Source organism: Trichoderma gamsii (genome assembly GCF_001481775.2).
Source record: "Trichoderma gamsii strain T6085 chromosome Unknown Scaffold_2.2, whole genome shotgun sequence".
Taxonomy (NCBI): domain Eukaryota; kingdom Fungi; phylum Ascomycota; class Sordariomycetes; order Hypocreales; family Hypocreaceae; genus Trichoderma; species Trichoderma gamsii.
The window spans coordinates 1,439,085-1,457,722 of NW_020171339.1; the positions used below are offsets into that span (position 1 = coordinate 1,439,085).

Genomic DNA, 18,638 nt, shown 5'->3' on the forward strand with positions numbered 1-18,638 from the left:
TGCGAAAGGCCTAGAATCGACTACTGTTCCGGTTCTTGCGTCGTCGGGGCAATGTCTAACCTATTAATCAGTCATATGAACATTGCCATCCGCGTAATGTCGCAGGCGTGCTGTGGAACCGCCAGGACATCGCCGACATCCACCTTGGGGGGATCCATTCATGCATGATATTGCCAGTTCACGAAAAACACAACAGAGACCAATTGATGACGATATTAGCGCAGATAAAGACGAGTGAATGGTGCTATTCGGAGCGGTTCGGTATTGCGTATCGTCGACCGAAAAACGGTGTCCGGTGGCAAGATTGCAAAGGGTACAGGGTAGCTGACGGTCGGTTCATCTGTAAGCACGAAGACATCGCGGGGCAGTTTCGCTGAATAGTTCACGAGTGGATTGGGGTGCTATCGCAGAGCATAACGGCAGAGTCACGGTTTAAAATCGAGAGTAACGATAGGTCGTCATCGGTTTAATGGGTATATGGCGATTCGTATCACTTCAAACATTAGTATGCTATACTTGTAGGTATGCGTACTGGGGAAAAATAAGCAGTAGAGGAAGGTTTCGGGTTTCCCCCATCTTCGTCCCTTGCGTCTATCTAGTCATGCAATAAGGAAAATCATGCGCTTGGTTCATAGTGTTTGGAGATTATCGCAACGAGGATTGCGAGTTTCGGAGTGACTCTCGAAATCGAATCGCAGGGGCAGTCATGCGTGCGAGGGTTTCATCATGCGGTGGTCTCGTTCAATTGAGTTGCCATCCGAATCGAGGCACCGGTCGCCATGACGATGGGCTCGAGTTATATTCCCTCTTGTTTCGGCTCAATGGAGCGGCGCTTCTTCACCCGTGGCCTGTACGTGTGCTGACCTCTGGCGGCAAAACACGCGATGCATCGTGCTATGAGGCCCACAGCGGGGCTCGGTGTACAGCCCGAGAGTCCCGCTGTAGAGCCAGTGTCCATTACGGGGCCGTCCGTACGAGAACGTTGGTCGTGTGAGAGGGTCTATTCATCGATACACGCTCGATTTTGGATTCAAAAAGAAAACGCAGTTATTGCACGATGGGAAGATGAACGAGAAGAGTTGGATATATACCAGATGCTGGGTGGCGAGGGCATTTTGGCCTGCGTGCTCCAGCCCCCGACCACGAGACTCGTCTCCTCCTCTTCAGCCGGTGCGGAGTAAAACGATGCTTGCGTTTCGTTTGGCACGCACTGGTCTGTCCCCTGACCTCAGACAAGCCAATCATCAGGTCATTGCTCATCTAAGCCTAGACGAGTAGTAAATGGGTTGCTGCAGCACAGTCCGGAAACGACGCGGTTGGGGAGCTCGGCCAATGTCATTGGACGGGATATACGGGATGGAGGGCGAGTACGTCACTTATTGTTCGAGACGTGCAATGGTTCAGAGGTACCGGATACCTTGGATCGAGCAGTGTGGGCGCGCTGCCATCAAGTACCCGCTCCACCCGGAGAGATCGGCCGGTGAGGGGCAAGGGGGCGCTCTAGTCACATTGGATGTTCATTCACTCATTCGCATCCCCAATCACACGGCAACGGCTCAGCAGAAATTGGCAGAAAAAGAGTGCGAAAAAACGTCTTTTTCATCAGCTAAAACTCGATGCACGGCAAAGCTCATCACGTCCCCCTTGCGCAAGGTCTTTTTTTCTCTTGAACCGGCACTCGCAGGGCAGTGGGGCGCTTCCCCAGATTCTTCCCCGGATTCTGGTGGATTTAGTGCAGGGTCGCCGTGCTAAGCCTAATCGGGTACCACAGTGACCTGCACGCAGCCAGCATCGCCAGTGGTATCATTGTCACGCGATCCGCTCGCATTCCCGGCCTGGGAGAAGGAAGGCACTTACCCCGCCCGGGCTGCGTAAGGGGCAACAGCGATGCTCTGCTCCTGCTGTCGGAAGCGAGTGTGACGGTGCCTAGCAAGCCAACCAAGCCTGACTCTTGCCGGCCTTTATGAAGCCACTCCTTCCCCTCTCTCCAACCTTCTCCTCTTTCCTTCCTCTCTTCTCTCTATCAGTACAATCATATACATCTCGTCTCGTCTTCTTTGATCAAACAGGTAAACCCATCTCCTACTTCCTTTTGACGACGTTTCATGCATTGCATCTCACACGAACCACTCACAGCTCTCGGATCTCATCGGATCCCACAACCATCATGTCTGAACCTCTCACCAAGGTCGATTCCGCCGTCCAAGGCCTGTCATCATCACCGCCCAAAGAGAAGGGTCACCGAAGAACCAGCTCTAGTGCGGCTGGTGTAATGACCATCCACGAAATCAGTGAGTTGTCCTGCCATTGTAATCGCTGTTGATGACCAATTGCTTACACCGTGGACAGATGAAAGCCATGCACCTCTGAAGCTGGCTTTGGAGACACAGCAGACGGCCTGGTATGTTCGCACTGTCCGATTGCGGAACCAATCCTTCCCTTTGTCTTATAACGTCAACTAACACATATCACAGGAAAATAAATCAACGGCCAAAGGATCTTGACAATGATCAACTGCTCATGGTTCCTCTAACAGCACCTCCTATCAAGAGCATAACATTAAGATTCCCGCATGGCAAAGAGGTCGTGGCACGAAACATGAAGGGCCTGACAATAGGTGACGCATTGTCGGCCATCCACAAGGCAAACAAGAACAGAGTAAGCTCCTGAGACTTTATCTCATTATATTTCATTCTGGCGTTGTGGCTAATCATACTTGCTTGCAGGCTGATGATGAGCTGGATAACCCGTACCTCAAGGGTTTCGCATGGGATGAAGGCGAAAGCTACTTTGAAGTTCACCTGCAAAGCCAGCCTGCAACGGGCATGTCAAGCGGCGGCGGCGGCGGCAAGAAGAAGAAGAAGAACAAGGACGCTGACGAGTAAATACCCATCCACCCATCCTAATATCTGTTCCAATAGCTCCTTGAATTGTTTTTTGTTTGGCTTCGCTTAGTTCGATGCGAGTCGGCGCCCGGGATATTGCAACTAGATGTTGTTGGTCGGGTCATGATGATGCGAATGCTGGATGCATCGCTTATTACGGCAATTACTTTCACGAAAGGAGTGCACGCACTCTTAATGTATAACTGAAACTTTTACCACAATTTACCAGGATTTACCTGATATTACTCTGATTTCTTTGATTCTACTCCTAGTGTGCTTGTGAATTGTGACCAGTACTGCCTCTTGGAGGTAGATTTGATGTGCAGCTTTTGGTAAAACACTTTTGAAGTGAGCTTTTTTGGCCAGGCCAGCTTCCCCTCTTCTCGTGTCGATTGATGCGGGGTTGGAAAGCGATCGACAGAAGAATAGTAGGACGGCAGCAGCCACATTGACGCCTGTGATGCACATCTCCAGGGACGGTCCAATGGAGAGAAGGTATTGCGCCGCCGATGAGCATTTGGCGGTATGAAGCTCCAATTTCCTTTTATTTGCAATGCACTTACTGTTATTACATAAGATACTTATGCCTATGTCGAAGATTCTGCTATACCTTGTTTTGTGGAAGACGATGCCAGCTCCGTAGGTTGAACGCATGCATGGAGCACTTACTGATTTGAGACAACTGCGGCACGAGCTACCCATTCAGCGCCAAAACAAGTCCGTTTCGCCTCTTGTACCCGTGACAGAGATGAGTATCAATATTAATACGCTGTATGATATTGACAATACACCGGGAAAGATATCCTCAGGCATCCATGCCACCTCATTTCGATAAGAAACGTCGATTATCTGAGTCTTTTGTGGGTGATCGTCGATGTGGGTGGGCTATTGATAGCAGTTCCAATTAACCCCCACCGAGGGCTGAACTGAATTTGAGGCCAAAAGGGGGGGGACAAAAGCAATATTATATAGATTGAGAGGTGAGTCTTTATTTATAGCCTCCCGAAAAGAGGATTGGTCATACTAATCATTGATATAGGTAGGTGGTGCATTATCATGTTATATCATGGGACTTGTACCCGAGCTGGATCTCGACCCGCGCAGTACGTAACCGCCGGGTCAGCCACCCACTCGCTGTTTTTCGCATTCGCATTTTGCGGTTCGGATTGCCAGGTCAGCATGCGCAAGCAGATGATTGGTTGTTTAATATTTTCTTGCCTCAATCAAAGCATCGTAATCTGAGCACGTTGGGTCTCGAATGGATTACCTGGCCTGGCGGGGGTGGTCACCCGAGAACGCGCAGCTTGTTGCGGCGATATCCTAGCAGCGGGAACAAAAGCTCCATCGAATACGCTTACAGGAAATGAAAACGGGAACTCATGAGTCGTGGCCTCGTTTCGCCTGTAGGGAAAAAGTTCCAATGTGAATTAATACGTCTCGGCGTATTGTTGTTCCTGGCATGAAAGATATTACTGAGAGCGCAAAAAGACAATAGCAGAACTGTGTGGCAAGCGGGTAGCCGCCTTTTACTTAGTTTGGAAATGGGACGCGCAATGCTTTCGAAAGCTTACAACGTCAGCTACGCAACGCTTTTCATTGCCTGCTCAGCTTGATGCGGCCCCTAAAAAACTCGCAATCGTTTTTTTCCAAACCCACATCTTATAAATAAAATGGCAGTGGAAATTTCATTGGGCCAGACTTTTGCGTGGAAGAGGATTCTGGATCAACTTTCTCTTACATGAAGGGGGATTGGTCAAGCTTAAATGTTCAGCTTCTCATCCCTGTGGTGATCCCCATCCTATACTGTACTGCTTTTTCTTCTTGTTAAAACCGCATGCACGATACGTGTACGGGGAGTATCGTTTTGTGTGAGAATACCACTATATCATCTCTTCACATCCTCCCCTCTAGCCATGATCAGACATGCCACCTCCGCCTGGCTGTCCTGAAACCCTTAGGATACCAGGGACAGGCTTCGTTCCTCTGCCCGCCGCGCCGATCAAGCCGCCGATACCACCGTTCCCGACCAACTTCAGACAGGAAGCAAAGAACATCGAAGTCCGGCTGCCACCCCTGGTTGCGGGGGCGCTGGTTGCCGCCTTTGCCAAGGCCCTGGCCGACGGGTTGAGCAACGAGCTGCTCAGCCACTACTATTTTCCGGACCGGAGGATCCAGGTCAACCTCGATCGAGTGCTCGACCGGCTCATATCCGTCTTTGTGCGGCAGCTGTGGGACGAGCTCTTCTTGTTCTATCACGATCCCGACCACGGCGGTGGCCCGCAGCTCTCTCGCCAGGTCAGCCTGCTGTTTGATGGGCCGATCCGGCAGCTCGTTCTCGTGCTGAATGGCCCTGAGACGGCCAGATGCATCCTTGACAAGCTCGGCCCGGGGCTGTCTAAGAGGCCGGTGACCTGGTCGACTAACACCAAGGGCATTGACTTCCCGCTGGCTCTGCAACTGCTGTGCGGCTTCTGGCATCGAGAGTTTGTCGAGCAGTCGCCGGGAGGAAACCCGGACGAGATTGCGCGGGCGCTTCATACACTTATAACGACGGGCAATGCCGCCAAGAATCTCATCAATGAGATGAGAAGAGTGCTGCTGTCTCCACATTTTGTTCAGATCCACTTTGCCGAGTCGGCCATCTGGGATATCGTGCTGAGACGGCCTGGTCCTCCGCCTCCAGATGGCTTTCACATTGTGCAGTTCAAGTACGAGTGCCAGCTATTCGATCCCCAGGCCAATTTTGGCGACCTTTCCCATCTTCGCTTGGGATCTTTACCTGTAGTGACAGGCACTTCTACCGAGCATAACTGCACGACTGTCTTGGAATACACTGAGAAGCAGTGGCCGAAATGCGGATCGATTATCCTGGGCTGTATAGAGGAGGCACGTAAAAATGCAACATCCTCACTCCTGCGAGGCGATGATTTCTCCGGAATGCACGTCTGGGACGGCAGTGACGGCAAAGGCGCGCACTGCCCTGGCCTGCGATTCATTCACATCGAGACTGAGGGCTCGTGGATCAGAATGAGCGTCAGCGCCTGGATGCATACCCTGATTGAAGTGTTTCAGCAAATGTCCTGGTTCTGCGCGGCCTTGAGCACATCGCCGTTCCAGGGGTCCGTGGCCGAGAGCACGACAGACGTGTCCAACTGGACGTATTTGGACGGCAATGTCTATATTGATTGCAGTTTGAATCACACCCCCATCTTGGAGGGCGAAAGCGTGCCGTGGCTGCAGTACCTGCCGCGTACTGCGATTGCGAGCGGCTTTCCTTTACATGAAGGATCGTCGGAAGCATTGATGACGATGTGAAAGCTACATAGCGTTGTTTTTTTTATTCGCAAAACATCATTGATACCAAAAGAGTATGGATATGATGAGAGAAAAGTATGGTATAAACATCTAGACAGGAAGTTTAATGATACCCCCTTTTGTATGTTATTGTATAGCTGCATATATTTTTGTTTGCTTGTTCAAGGCTCATACAATCCTCTTGCTCGCTGGCCCGTGAGGAGCTCTGCCTCGCCGTCCTCCTTCACCAAATAAATATCTTCATGCCTAACTCCAAATTTGCCTTCTAAATAGATTCCCGGCTCGTTGGTAAATGTCATCCCGGGCTGTAGAAGCGCAGCTGTGTTCCACTTGTTCAGGTACGGCGACTCGTGCGCTTTAATGCCAATGCCATGTCCGAGGCGATGCGTGAATCCATACCCATATCCTGCATCTTCAATGACTGTTCGCGCAGCAATGTCAACGCTGGCAGCAGTGTTGTTTGGCTTCATGGCCCCAACTGCAGCGGTTTGCGCTTCCAAGACGATTTGCCAGACTTTTTCCTTTTCTGCTCGTAGAGGATCCGCAGAGTAAGATGATGATGGCGCATCGATCAGGAAGCTACGGCATATATCGGACGAGTAACCGAGATAATGGGCACCAACGTCAATGACAACCATGGAGTCATACGTGAGCTTCTTCCCGCCGGTGACGAACCCCCCATGAGGCAGGGCGCCATGCTCCTCAAAGAGGACAATGTCGAAGAAGAGGCTGAAGCCAACAGAGAGCAACGTCTTGTCCAGGATGGAAGTGACGTCGTCTTCAGTCAGGCCCGGCACGAGGCACGGCCGCATGGCCCTCACGGCGGCCACGGTGCCGGTATTGACGGCCCTGAGGAGCGCGACCTCGGCAGCGGACTTTTGCTGTCTCACGAGCTCGGCTTCGGGGGTGAGGCCGACGGTGCGGAAACCGTTGGCGTCGAGACCGCGGACAATGAAGTCGCGCATTTCTTCGTCTACCATGAGCGTGGGGACCTCAATGTCCTTGAAGAGTCTTGACTCGAGCAGTGTTGTGTATGGGTTCCAGTGCTCTTCCCAGATGACGATGTCCAGCTCCTCCTCAAGAGACGGGATGCCCAGCATACGCACACGGCCCTCTTCAAAATGCGGCGAGAGAAAGGCCGTCTTTGCAGAGATTTTGCCATCGTCGGATGAAATCTGCGGCATGATGAGCATGAGAAAGGGGCGCTCTTCAGGCTCCCACGGTTCCCAATCGACCTGAGAGATGTTACCGTAGTACTGGAACGTGTAGCCCGGTTCGAGCACAAAGGCGTCTACTTTGTTGCGGGCGAGGGCCTGTGCGAGACGGTCTCTGCGTTGGAGGAATTCATCTGCTTGGATGGGGTGCGCGTTGTCGAGGAAGGAGAGGTCGGATTTGAAGTTTGTGATGGAGCATTTTTGGACTTTGGCGATGTTTGGGTGGTGGGTGTGGTGGCTGCAAAGGGATGATGGAAGAAGAGTGTTTTTATAGAGGAGAAAGGTGCCGAGGAAGAAGAGAGTCGTGAAGAATGAGATGCGGAATCGTGACCTTGCGGATAAGTGCTGACGATGTGATGTTTTTATTGTCGGTGGCGATGTTATTGGCAGCGCTGTGCCCTTTTCGTCCTTGATAGACTGGTAGTTATGCATCATGCCTATATTGATTTCCTGGCATCGAGATGGCAAACAGCGACAAGAATTATTCCATTAAATCACATCTAATCGTGAGATTTCACGCAGCTAGTGTGAAGATACTTATCGTCTTGAATACCTTGCCCGAGAGTTGGTGTCTGAACTAAAAGATCGCGAGCTCCCTAATAGAGATACGATTATCTCGGGGAACTTGAACCCACTTGGTTTTCACTTGGCAGCTTATAGCTGTTATCTTCAAGCCAATCGTAAATGACGTATCCCTGTTTACTGTGAATTTAGCGTTGTGTATTGATAGGTCAAGTTGACGTTCAACGCCGTTTAATGTGGGATTCTATATGCGGGGGATATTTTAGCACGAGTGCCGGCATCATGCACGGGAATAATATCCATTGCTTTGCTGCTAACATACGATAAAAGAGCTCGCATAAACTTTTATTAGGCGCCCTATCGTATTTATCTGTATCTGTCTTGAAACATAGATCGTCAAGTGCGGGGAATCGGGTTCCATCTTTGAATGCAGCCACGGACCGGCCAACTTGTTTAGGAAAGCATTCATAACGGCTCCTCGTTTAAACCAAAAGTTGGCCGCTTTCTTGGTTAAGGAATACGGTTTTGTACGAAGAATGAATGTTCAATCTATGAGACATCAGAGTAAGAACTGAATCATTAGAAACGTGGGAATAATCTCGGCCAACACTAGTATCCTTAGCTATCACCGCTTTGATGAGAGATGTCACTCTAACGCGCCGTCTTGACAAGCAAGCAACCGTGTTCTCGCCGATCTCTGCTACTTACCCGGATAGCGTATCTTGATGAAGATGCCCTGTAGTTTAAGCGTTACATTCGAGGAAGCAAGGCGCGCAAGTGTTGGAATAGGGTGAAAAAGAAAGATAAGTGCATGTAACCCTACATGCACTCCATTTCCCGACCCCCTCTTCATGTAAGTCATTCCTCACGTGGGTATAGATCAACGCAAAGCCCACGTAAAGGTGTCGCATTTTCTTCAGTTTATTGAGACCCAGACTATGGCCATGGCTGTAGACTCAAACGACCACGAGGCTTCAAAGCCAGAAACGGCACCGCCGAGTGTTGATGTTGAGACTGCTGCCAAGTCTGAGGCTATTGAAACGGTAAAAGACGAGACGCAAGTCGAACAGAGCAAAGATGGCGTCGACGTCGAGACGGGCAGTGTAGCCGAGTCTGTCAAAGGATATTACAGCAAAGCTTCAGTCTGGCTGATGGTTCTCTTTTCTGGCCTGGCAATTGGATCAGATGGCTAGTAAGACCAATTTCATCCTCCCATTCTTCACTTTCACCAAGACTCAGCACCTAACTTTCAAACTCATAGCAATGCCGCCGTGATAGGCAACGTCGAGCTTCTTCTCGGCGTCATCTACCCCGACGCCCTGACCAGCTCCATCTATTCGCGCCTCAGCAACGCTTTCCTCATCGGCATGATCATCGGCATGCTCTTCTTCGGCGTCATCGTCGACCAGCTCGGCCGCAAGACCGGTGCCGTGGCCACGACCATCCTGCTCGTCCTCGGAATCGCCTTGTCTGCCGCCGCCAATGGCACATCTCCAAATGGCCTGTTATGGATGCTCATCGTCGCCCGAGGCGTTGCCGGCGTGGGTGCTGGAGGCGAGTATCCCGTGTCTGGCGCCGGTGCCGTCGAAGCTACCGACGAGAGCGGCGCGTATCGCAAGAGACGCGGCTTCATGTTTGCCATGCTGGCTGATCTTTCTTCTGATCTTGGCTACGTCTGGGGCGGGCTGGTGCCTCTGTTGTTGCTGCTGTGCGTCGGGCAGAGAGAGGACAAGTATGGCATTGTCTGGCGGACGTCTTTTGCGCTGGGGGCGATTCCGCCTCTGGGCATCTTTTGGTTCCGGATGCGCATGGCTGTTGCTACGGCCTATCGGAAATCTGCCATGAGAAAGCAACGAGTGCCGTACTGGTTGGCGTTGAAGCGGTACTATCGACCGCTGATTGGATCTGCAGCCAGTTGGTTCCTGTATAATTGGATTTCAATTCCCTTTGGGATATTCAGCTCGACAATCATCAGCCGAGTCAACACGGAGCAGAGCCTTGTAAAGTCTCTTGGATGGGGCGTCCTCATCAACTGCTTCTACGTGCCTGGACCCTTTTTGGGCGGCTATCTGTCTGACAAGATTGGGAGGCGGCAGACAATGGCGCTCGGTTTCAGTCTGCAGGCCATACTCGGATTCATCATTGGAGGGGCGATTGGTCCTATTCAGACTGTGTTTCCGCTCTTTGTGGTGCTGTATGGGATATTCTTGACGCTTGGTGAAGTGGGACCTGGAAGGTATGTTTACTGCTGCTTGATACTTGACTCAACTCCAACTTCTAATCCTCGTCACTTGCACAATCAACTCTCCCGTTACCACTTGAATGTTAAATCGACTAACTACTTTACAGCACCGTGGTTCTGACCGCATCCGAATGCTTCCCCACCTCCATCCGTGGCCAAATGATGGGCCTGATCAGCGCCTGCAGCAAAGCTGGCGCCGCCATTGGCACCCAAGTCTTTACAGCGATCCTCAACAAGTACGCCAGCAACCCCGACAAGGGAAACCAGGTGGCGTTTCTCATCGGGTCTGCGTTTGCGGTGCTTGGCGCCCTCGTGGCCTTTTTCGTCATCCCTGACGTGTCCCGCCGGCTGGAGGACGATGACGCGGCTTGGAAGGTGTATTTGGCGGATCACGGGTGGGAGGCTACGTGGGGGGATAAAGAGACCAGAGATCCTACGGGAGTGGTTTTGGATCGTCAAGCGGACTGAGAGTTGGGGGATAACTCCGTGACGTGGAAGTTGATGGATGGCAATCCTGGAGTGGGAGAATGAACGTCTGATATAGCCAAGTTTCAATTTAGTGTCTACCTAGTTCCTAATTCCATAGGTGCAATGTGTATGTGCCGCATGCCTAGGGACTTTCATCTGTCTTTCAAGTCAGATATCAAAGCATTTTAAGAAACGTACTAAGGAATATAGACAATACTCTACATTGTAGCAAGATGTGGTGAAGCTTTTGGCGGTGTAATTGCAGCACTTACTATCATAATTTTGACTATATTGCTGCCAAAGAAACATCTCCTTTTCATGATTAAGTAAGGTAGCAAGCTTTATAATTGCAACCCATGTGTAGTGTATATGAATACCTTGCTTCACGTTACTTCAAGAGGCGCCCAGTGTGGTTTTTCAGACATGGGTTTTGCCGTAATTCGTAATCAAACATATGAGCTCTTTATAGCAAATTAACCCCTCTTTTCAAGTGGAAATCGACTTTCAAGCTTACACCACACACGTGTGCTCAATGGCGGCCACCAAAACCCCCCAAGAGAGCCTCCTTGAGCTGTGGGAATCTATTCCCGACGACCTACGCCCTAGTGGGCCCTATTCATTCGACGCTCTATCCCGGTCGATTGCTTCTCTTGTTGATAAAGCCCAAACAGGCTCACAATGCGGACACAAAGATGAGCTGGCCAATGCTCTTGGAGATATTCGGACGGCCAATGGATCCTGGCCAGAAATGCTAAAGCTCGCCTGGCGGCACGCATGGCGATGCTCATAAAAAGAACTTAGAGGCGACATGCCGGCACCTTTTACTGGAACTACCCTGGCTATCAACGATGGAAAGCCCAAATAAAGAGTTGGGCCATTTTAAATGAAACTGCACCAGGCAATGTAGTCGCTGCTACTGTCCTGCGCAACATCTCTGGCCGCGCCAAACGATGGGCACGATCCAAGGAGCTTCGCCAGTACTCTGTAATCGACGGGGGCGCCTGTATCTGCTGCAGCTACGATAGAAACCATTTTGAAAGACATGGACAGAGTAATCTTTGGGTTCGAGGCCGAATATCGAGCATATAAAAGGGTGGAACGTGCTCGTCAGGGAAAGTGGACTGTTTTTGATTATAATATCTATTACTTGACCCTAGTCCTTGAACTTGGCCACGACCCTGAGTCTTCGCATTGGACCTATCAACACATTGACAGTCTGCGCAGCGGCAGTTTCCAAAAAAATTACGCCTATGGCAGCTGGAAAATGATATGAGAAACGAGCAGTCTGTTTTGAAGGAGTGCATGAAACGGGCTGCCGCCTAGGAACCCAATCACCTACCCTCCAAAGGAAGACGTCGGCGAAGGAATTAGACAAGGTATATAAGGAGCTGGTAGCCGGTATAAAAGAGCCATAGCAAACATTGACAAATCGAGCATTAACTTGATCCTTGATCACGATTTGAAGAGCTAATTCACAGCCTTGCAAATGTTCTATCGCAGCCTAGACCTCTTTTTCCATTAAGGGCACTGAACTTGAACTTGGCTGAACTCACTACTAGAATGTAAGAAGACAAAATAATTGAAAATTTTGAAGCCTAGGTAACTGATTCAAAATATAAATCTGTAGAAATAAGAACCTCTTCTCTTTCTTCCGCGTGGAGCAGAACCTGCAAACGGCCGGACTTACCCATTCTCTGTCACTTTTGGTTCACTCTCAATTCACAACCTATTGTGCGTATTAGATTAATTCTTCAGACCAAAATCAGACAATTCGTAATCTTGCAACACTTTCCTTGTCACTGTTCTGCTTTGCTCAATTTTTCTTTTCTTGGAACATACAACAAACACCAACTTCACTTGCTCACTGAATTTTACATTCAGATATGCTGACAACCTTCTACGGCAACCGTTTACATCATTTCTGCTGAAAACAAAACATCCTCACTTATTTGCTCATCTCATCAGCAACATAACATGTTCCCAGCTGCCTTCAATCAACCTCTTCGCCGAAGCGTCACTCTCCAAGCAGACTCTGATCGAGCGACGACACAACCCTCGTCGCCACCAACCATCCAGCCAAGCGTCGAAGGCAGCGAATCTCCTCCCTTCTGTGATGACGAGATCCCACGCTCGATAGCAAATCACGCCTCCTCACCGGGCCTGTACCCCCTATCTCGCCAGGTGTTCAACCTCGAACGGAGAGAGCGCGAAGCACAACTCAACTGTACACGCTTGGAAGAAAAGTGTCGCGAGCTCAGCTTGGCCTTGGAGCGCATGAGAGAAGAGAAACATGACATGGAGGCCAGTTATGAGGCGAGATGCCAGCTTGTCGAAGCAAGAAAGACATGTGTTATTAAACAGCTGAAAAAGGAAAAAGACAAAGTCAAAGAGCTATGCGAGAAGAACGACGACCTCGTCATGGATCTCGCCGCTGCGTCCGAAAAGAACACCTACATCGAAAAAATGCTAGAGGAAAAGACCCACGAATCGTACGTATTTCGCTGCGCCTACAGAGTAGTCTTCAAGTGCAGCCTTTCTATCAAGGAGAAATGCTCTATATCCGGCGTTCTCAAACGCGTCATTGAGCGCTGCCAGGCCGAGAGACAGAGAGATATTGAGGCGCAAGCGGACCGAGACCGAGATCAGAAGGATGAAGAAGCGCAGCCTGAATCTTCTTTGTTTGTATCTTCCTCAAGCGTCGAAGCTGCTGCTGAAGCAGAAGATTTGAGCTTGGGCTTGTCGAGCCCCTCTTCTAGGCGGAAGAGACTACTAGAGAACCATGATGAGGATCAGGCTTCTAGCGAGGATTCAGACGATGACATGCCTCTGCTCGAAATCCGTAGGAAGAGAGCCAAAAGGTTCGAAGACGATATCAAGGTCTTGTGAGAAGACAGTATTTGTTATGTTGATGGCGCTCTCTTTCTTTTGGATTACCAGAACTTGGTGCCTCTGTACTTGGCTTAGGATGTATGATTAGATTTCTTCATTTTCATTCTACGGTGTTTATTTCCTTCTTATTGTTTCAGTAGTAACAGAGCATTGTTGAGCAAAATAGTTGATGAGCGATGGTTCCTAAGTCATTAGATCTTGATAGTGAAAGCTAAAGCACTCACTCTATACCAAGCTATATAATTTGCTTCTGTCAAAGAAAAGAAAAAGAAAAAAAGAAATAGCACAAACGGTTTAGCTATAAGGGCCGTAAGAGTCTTTTTTATGTTGCCACAAGTGCTTAGCAAAGCAGAAGGAAAAGAAAAACGAAGAACCAAAAAAAAAAAAGAACCAAGTTTGAGAACCAATTCATAGTCTCGCTAATAACCCCAAACGCCAATAAGTATTTTCCTTTGTGTTAATTAAAGCCCAAGTCTGTATACCATACCCATCCGGTTGCTAAACAAAGGAAACTGTAAGTTTAGTCGATCTTGTTTGATGATTACCGCTGGCTGTCATTTCCCGACCGGCCACTTGCAGCGCTCTCGCCAACCTTGACCTCTTCATCAGGGACTCCGATGCTCACGCCTCCAGCTAAGCTCGTCGAACTTTGTATAGCACGCTCGCGATCTCGGCCATGGCCGTAGATGCTCTCTCGGGGTCCCGCAATACTGACGCCACCACCCGGGGCCACGCTTGCGCTAGCTGTAGTGCTTGCGCTATCACTTCTATTGCGGCTTGCGTCGCTCGATCGTCTCTCACGGACGGTTCTTTCAAGCTCTCGAATGCGTCTCTTGAGCGCCTCATTCTCCTTCTTTGCGTTGTCCAGCTCTTGTCGGTAAAAGGCCGTCTCCTCGTATCGCAGCGTCGCGGGCATCAACCCAGGGCTCATCTGATCGCCCAAAACGGAGCTGCCGGGAGTAGCCACGACGGAGCTCATCATGATGGAATTAGAGGCGGCAGCCGGCACTCTCTGTTGATGAAAATAGTTGGACGGGTCTATAGAGCTGGCTGGTGCCGGCGATCCTGTTTGGCTTCGCCGCGAAGCACTGCTATTCTGCCGCGAGAGCGATGCGGGGTGGGGTGGCCGGGCGCGAGCGTCGTACGAGGAAACAAAGCTGGGGAAGGTCTGCGAAGTGGAAGAAGAGGTTCTGTGGTGGCGGCGTGCGGTAGGAATCGAGAACCCAGAGCCAGATAAAAGCGAAGATTCGACAATGGGATCATGGGAAGAGGTAGCGTTGGACGTCGAGGACGTGTTCGAAACGACAGACGCATTGTGGGCAGCACGCAAAATGGAGAGTTCACGAGTCAGACGATTCACCTGTCGATGGTCAGTCGATAGTCGCGCAACAAATGTTCACAGGCCAAGACATGTGAACCACAGCCATGGCTCATTCTTACCACTGCCTCCTGCTCCTTTTCCAGCTGCATATGAAGCTCGGAAGCCGTCAGCGGTCTTGGGTGTCGCAGAGGGCCCGGGCCTGGCCCGACTGCAGCATCTGCCGGGGGACTCATGGGCGACTGCGGCGGGAATCCGGGAGACGGCAAGGCTTGCGAGGGGATCTGCTGATTCACGGCGGCCTGGTTGGACGGCAGGATATTCACAGAGGTCGAAGACGGCGATGTTGCGGTTTGCAGATTGGCCGACTGGCGACGAGAATGCGTGCCGCTTGCCAGCACGTGAGGCGAAGGAGGGACGGAGTTTAGATCTGGCATCTTTGCTTGGTCTTGTACGAAGAGTATGGCTACGCCCTTTTCTGATGGTGTCCTCTGCGGCCTAGTCGAAAGTATGATGGGAAGTTAATCTCGTGTAAATGCGTCGTTCGGATCTCGTCTTCCGGGCGGCGGTGGCTGATGCGGGCCAAGCTGCTGCTGCGGCGCGAAGAGGAGCGCGAAGAGGAGCGAGAAGAGCCACCGGCAAACCGAGATTGAAGATGCGGTGTGTCGCAGCTGGACGAGGCAAGGTTGAGACAAAGAGAATGTCGGGATCCATCTGGATTTGGCGGTACGACGAAAGGCCCCCGTTGGCCGGTGTTTGGTGCGGGGTGAGTGGGAATATGGTGGGAATGGCCGCCGCGGGCACTAAAGCGTTACCCGATACGTCCGCTAAAGTACAGCTACTCGGCATGTGCTTGGCGGTGCTTAGGGGGGCTTGGTTGCCTGTGCTGCAAGCGGCGGGCTGACGACGGCTTAAACGTCTAGGTGGCCGTAGCAGATACTCGGTAGTACCCAAAGTTGATGGAGTATAAGCTCCATGGTGGTGTAGCACAAAAGTCTTTCGCATGATGAGAGAAGTGCGTGTTTAATCCATATGCAAAGTACCCCTGAGCATTAATGCAGCAAGGGGCTACATGCGCATGTCTTCACCAGGAGATTGTCTAATAACATGGAGCAGCCTCTCCCTGGCTACGGACTGAGACATGTCGCCCCATCAAGGGTTTGCTTGAGTATGGTCAGTATTTCTAGAAAATACAAACGCTTAGTATTTCCTCGATACTACAAAGTGGTATCAAGCTCTTGAACAATCTCCAACCTGTTTAGTAACTGCAAGTACTTGATTGCACAATGGAGCAGCACAATCTCACCATAGGTGCAATGCTCCGTGCTAATAAGGTTCAGGCACGCCGCATAGCTGTCGAGATGATCGGGCGTTATGGAGCAACAGAGGCAAAGAAAAGGCTCCAATTAAGCCAAAACTACGCTTTTATCTGTGAAGAAGCTCCATAATTGATCTAATCGATGGAATATAATCCACTATCTTATCGGTTTATCAGAACCGTTGTGCGACATCAACATGATGCAATCGTTTGTCGATGATGAGGGCGCTGACGTCAACGGCCGCTTTTAAGGAGCAACGAGCAGTCCAAGCTCTACTTAAGAAATCCATCATCGCTGCAAAGTCTAAATTTTCTCTAACAGCTTTTTCATCATCTCAATCAATCAATCAAAGCAATAATTCCACAAATTCATCATGCCTGAAGGTCGCCAGTCTCCTCCTCCTGAACGCCAATCCGGCCGCCAGCTTCAGGATCCCACCGGATCCGGCAAGGCATCAGATGCTACCAAAACCACTGAAACAGATCCTAACCATCAACTCGATGTAAGAGAGCATTAAACAATTCATATCATTGCTCATCAACAGATTCTAACCTTTTAATTGTCATTGGCAGTGTCTCTCATCGAACCCCAAAGGACCAATGGACGACGCACTTGAACACAAGTTTTCCAAGGGAGAAGGAAATTGTGAATCAAAATGAGGTCGCGCGAAATCTATAGACCCGCTACTAATCAGCCGCAGGGACTCCGCTCAATTCTTGAAGCAATGTCCGGTTGAAGGAGAGAAGGGGGAACAGAAGAGATTGGCATTTGTACAATATTTCATTTCATTTCATTGCATCAACTATCTGCGTCGTTAAATCTATCTTATGCCCGTTGAATCGAAGCCGTAAAACTTGTCATATACCATTTGAATTCAACATGACTAGTTGAAGCAGGGAAAGGGAAAAAAAAAGGAGAGATTCGCATTGTACAATATTGTATTGCATTTCATAGCATCAACTATTTGCGTCGCTAAACTATCCCACGCCAGTTGAATTGACCGTAAATCTCATATCAGAAACCCTCTGAAGCCAGAATAACAGGAACAAGTAATGTCAACTTAAAAATCATTAGGAATCATTTCATACAACAGGTTACAAATCCCTTAACCGCTCTTGGCATCAGTAGAAGATGTTGCAGCAGCAGGAGCAGCAGGCTTCTCCTCAGCAGACGTCTCCTTCGGCTTCTCAGCCTCCTTGCCAAACACCCTCTCCAAGCCAGCAGCCTTGTATGCGCTGCCGTGCTCTTCCGTCTTCAGATCAGCAAGCCGCCGCGCCTCGGAGTGGATATCCTGCACCTGTCTCGAGCCTTCGAGGTAGAACTGGGCAATCTTCTTGCCAGTGGGGGTGTTGGTGGCCTTTTCAAAGTAGCTGCTCAGGCCGCCAAAGAAGCTGCCGGCGCGCTGGGAGATGCCGTAGGTCTGGTCGGTAGTTCTGGCACGGTCGGTGGCCTGATACTTCTTGTCCATTTCCTGAATCTTGGTGAGGAATGTTGACGAGATGCCGTGCTTCTGGTCCAGCTCGATGGCGCGCTGGAGCGCTGCGTCGCCAACGACGTAGCCGTGCGCCAGGTACTCGGCAAGGATGCGAGAGCGGGGCTTCATCTCCTGGGTAATCTCGTCATTGTTGTTGTTGTTGCCCTGTCGAGCGAAGTGAGAGCCATCGTCTTCAGTATCGCCAGAGGCACTGGCGACTGTGATGTGGTTGGGGCCGAGCTGTGTGTTGTTGAGGAGAAGCGCCGTCTTCATGGCAGTCTCCTTCTCGAAAGTGACTTCTGCGCTTTTCGTCTCGCCCTCGGTGGTGACTTTGATATCGGTGATTTTGCCGCTGTGGAAAATGTTAGCTTGGATCTGCAGCGATTAGACTTAATAGAATGGGGAGACAAACCAGAAGCTGAAGAAGTCCTTAATTTCAGAATCGCCTGTTGCGGCGGCAATGTTCTTGACGTTGACGGTGGTAGTCATTTTGGCTTTGGAAGCTTGGTTGTGATGGAGAGTTGTATAGGTATAGATAGTTAGTTATTAGGTGTTTGGAAGAGTCTTGGAAATAGAGACAGAATTTAGGAGAAAGAAGGGTGGCAATATATAACGCGTTTGGAGTGACCAGATCGTGATTTCAGCGCAAGCTCGCTATCGTAGCACCTTCTGGCAAGCTCGCCTTGTTTGAGGGGTGTAGGCGGGGCAATCTTGCGACGTCATCATGAAGAAGGGGGTGAGGCTAATGCGGTATGTGGCGGTGCCATCTGCGCTAAAGTCCCCACAGAAGCTCGTCGTGGCTCAGCACCGCGACTTGGATGACGTCTCGATCTGGGCCGACATGTGAAAGCTCGAGTCAGTCTGAATAGCGTTCGTGGGAGAAGATTGTGGTTGAATATGCTTGGGGAACCATCCATGCGAAAGAGAGCGCTGTATTGTAGGAGCTATATCTTAGCCACGAGCCATGGTCAGCCTCTTCACAAGCCACTTAT

General features: G+C 50.3%; 7 protein-coding genes across 7 annotated transcripts; 4 read left to right on the forward strand and 3 right to left on the reverse strand.

The window, feature by feature from the left end:
• Positions 1 to 2,167: 2,167 nt before the first annotated feature.
• TGAM01_v200953 (hypothetical protein) lies at positions 2,168 to 2,885 on the forward strand (the record flags this gene model as incomplete). Its single annotated transcript, XM_018806545.1, has 4 exons — positions 2,168 to 2,291; positions 2,350 to 2,401; positions 2,475 to 2,658; positions 2,727 to 2,885. The coding sequence occupies 4 exons, from the start codon at positions 2,168 to 2,170 to the stop codon at positions 2,883 to 2,885; spliced, it is 519 nt and encodes a 172-aa protein (XP_018660187.1).
• A 1,923-nt stretch (positions 2,886 to 4,808) lies between these two features.
• TGAM01_v200954 (hypothetical protein) lies at positions 4,809 to 6,200 on the forward strand (the record flags this gene model as incomplete). Its single annotated transcript, XM_018806546.2, has 1 exon — positions 4,809 to 6,200. One exon carries the CDS (start codon positions 4,809 to 4,811, stop codon positions 6,198 to 6,200), a length of 1,392 nt encoding a protein of 463 aa, XP_018660188.2.
• A 161-nt stretch (positions 6,201 to 6,361) lies between these two features.
• TGAM01_v200955 (metallopeptidase family M24) lies at positions 6,362 to 7,849 on the reverse strand (the record flags this gene model as incomplete). Its single annotated transcript, XM_018806547.1, has 1 exon — positions 6,362 to 7,849. The coding sequence occupies one exon, from the start codon at positions 7,847 to 7,849 to the stop codon at positions 6,362 to 6,364; it is 1,488 nt and encodes a 495-aa protein (XP_018660189.1).
• Positions 7,850 to 8,880: 1,031 nt separating this feature from the next.
• On the forward strand, positions 8,881 to 10,646 carry TGAM01_v200956 (major facilitator superfamily transporter; the record flags this gene model as incomplete). The annotated part of the gene is made up of 3 exons (XM_018806548.1): positions 8,881 to 9,128; positions 9,198 to 10,172; positions 10,286 to 10,646. 3 exons carry the CDS (start codon positions 8,881 to 8,883, stop codon positions 10,644 to 10,646), a joined length of 1,584 nt encoding a protein of 527 aa, XP_018660190.1.
• Positions 10,647 to 12,620: 1,974 nt separating this feature from the next.
• Positions 12,621 to 13,532, forward strand: TGAM01_v200957 (hypothetical protein; the record flags this gene model as incomplete). Its single annotated transcript, XM_018806549.1, has 1 exon — positions 12,621 to 13,532. The coding sequence occupies one exon, from the start codon at positions 12,621 to 12,623 to the stop codon at positions 13,530 to 13,532; it is 912 nt and encodes a 303-aa protein (XP_018660191.1).
• Positions 13,533 to 14,076: 544 nt separating this feature from the next.
• TGAM01_v200958 (hypothetical protein) lies at positions 14,077 to 15,290 on the reverse strand (the record flags this gene model as incomplete). The annotated part of the gene is made up of 2 exons (XM_018806550.1): positions 14,077 to 14,895; positions 14,976 to 15,290. 2 exons carry the CDS (start codon positions 15,288 to 15,290, stop codon positions 14,077 to 14,079), a joined length of 1,134 nt encoding a protein of 377 aa, XP_018660192.1.
• A 1,987-nt stretch (positions 15,291 to 17,277) lies between these two features.
• Positions 17,278 to 18,135, reverse strand: TGAM01_v200959 (hypothetical protein; the record flags this gene model as incomplete). The annotated part of the gene is made up of 2 exons (XM_018806552.1): positions 17,278 to 17,998; positions 18,059 to 18,135. The coding sequence occupies 2 exons, from the start codon at positions 18,133 to 18,135 to the stop codon at positions 17,278 to 17,280; spliced, it is 798 nt and encodes a 265-aa protein (XP_018660194.1).
• Between the last annotated feature and the right edge of the window lie 503 nt (positions 18,136 to 18,638).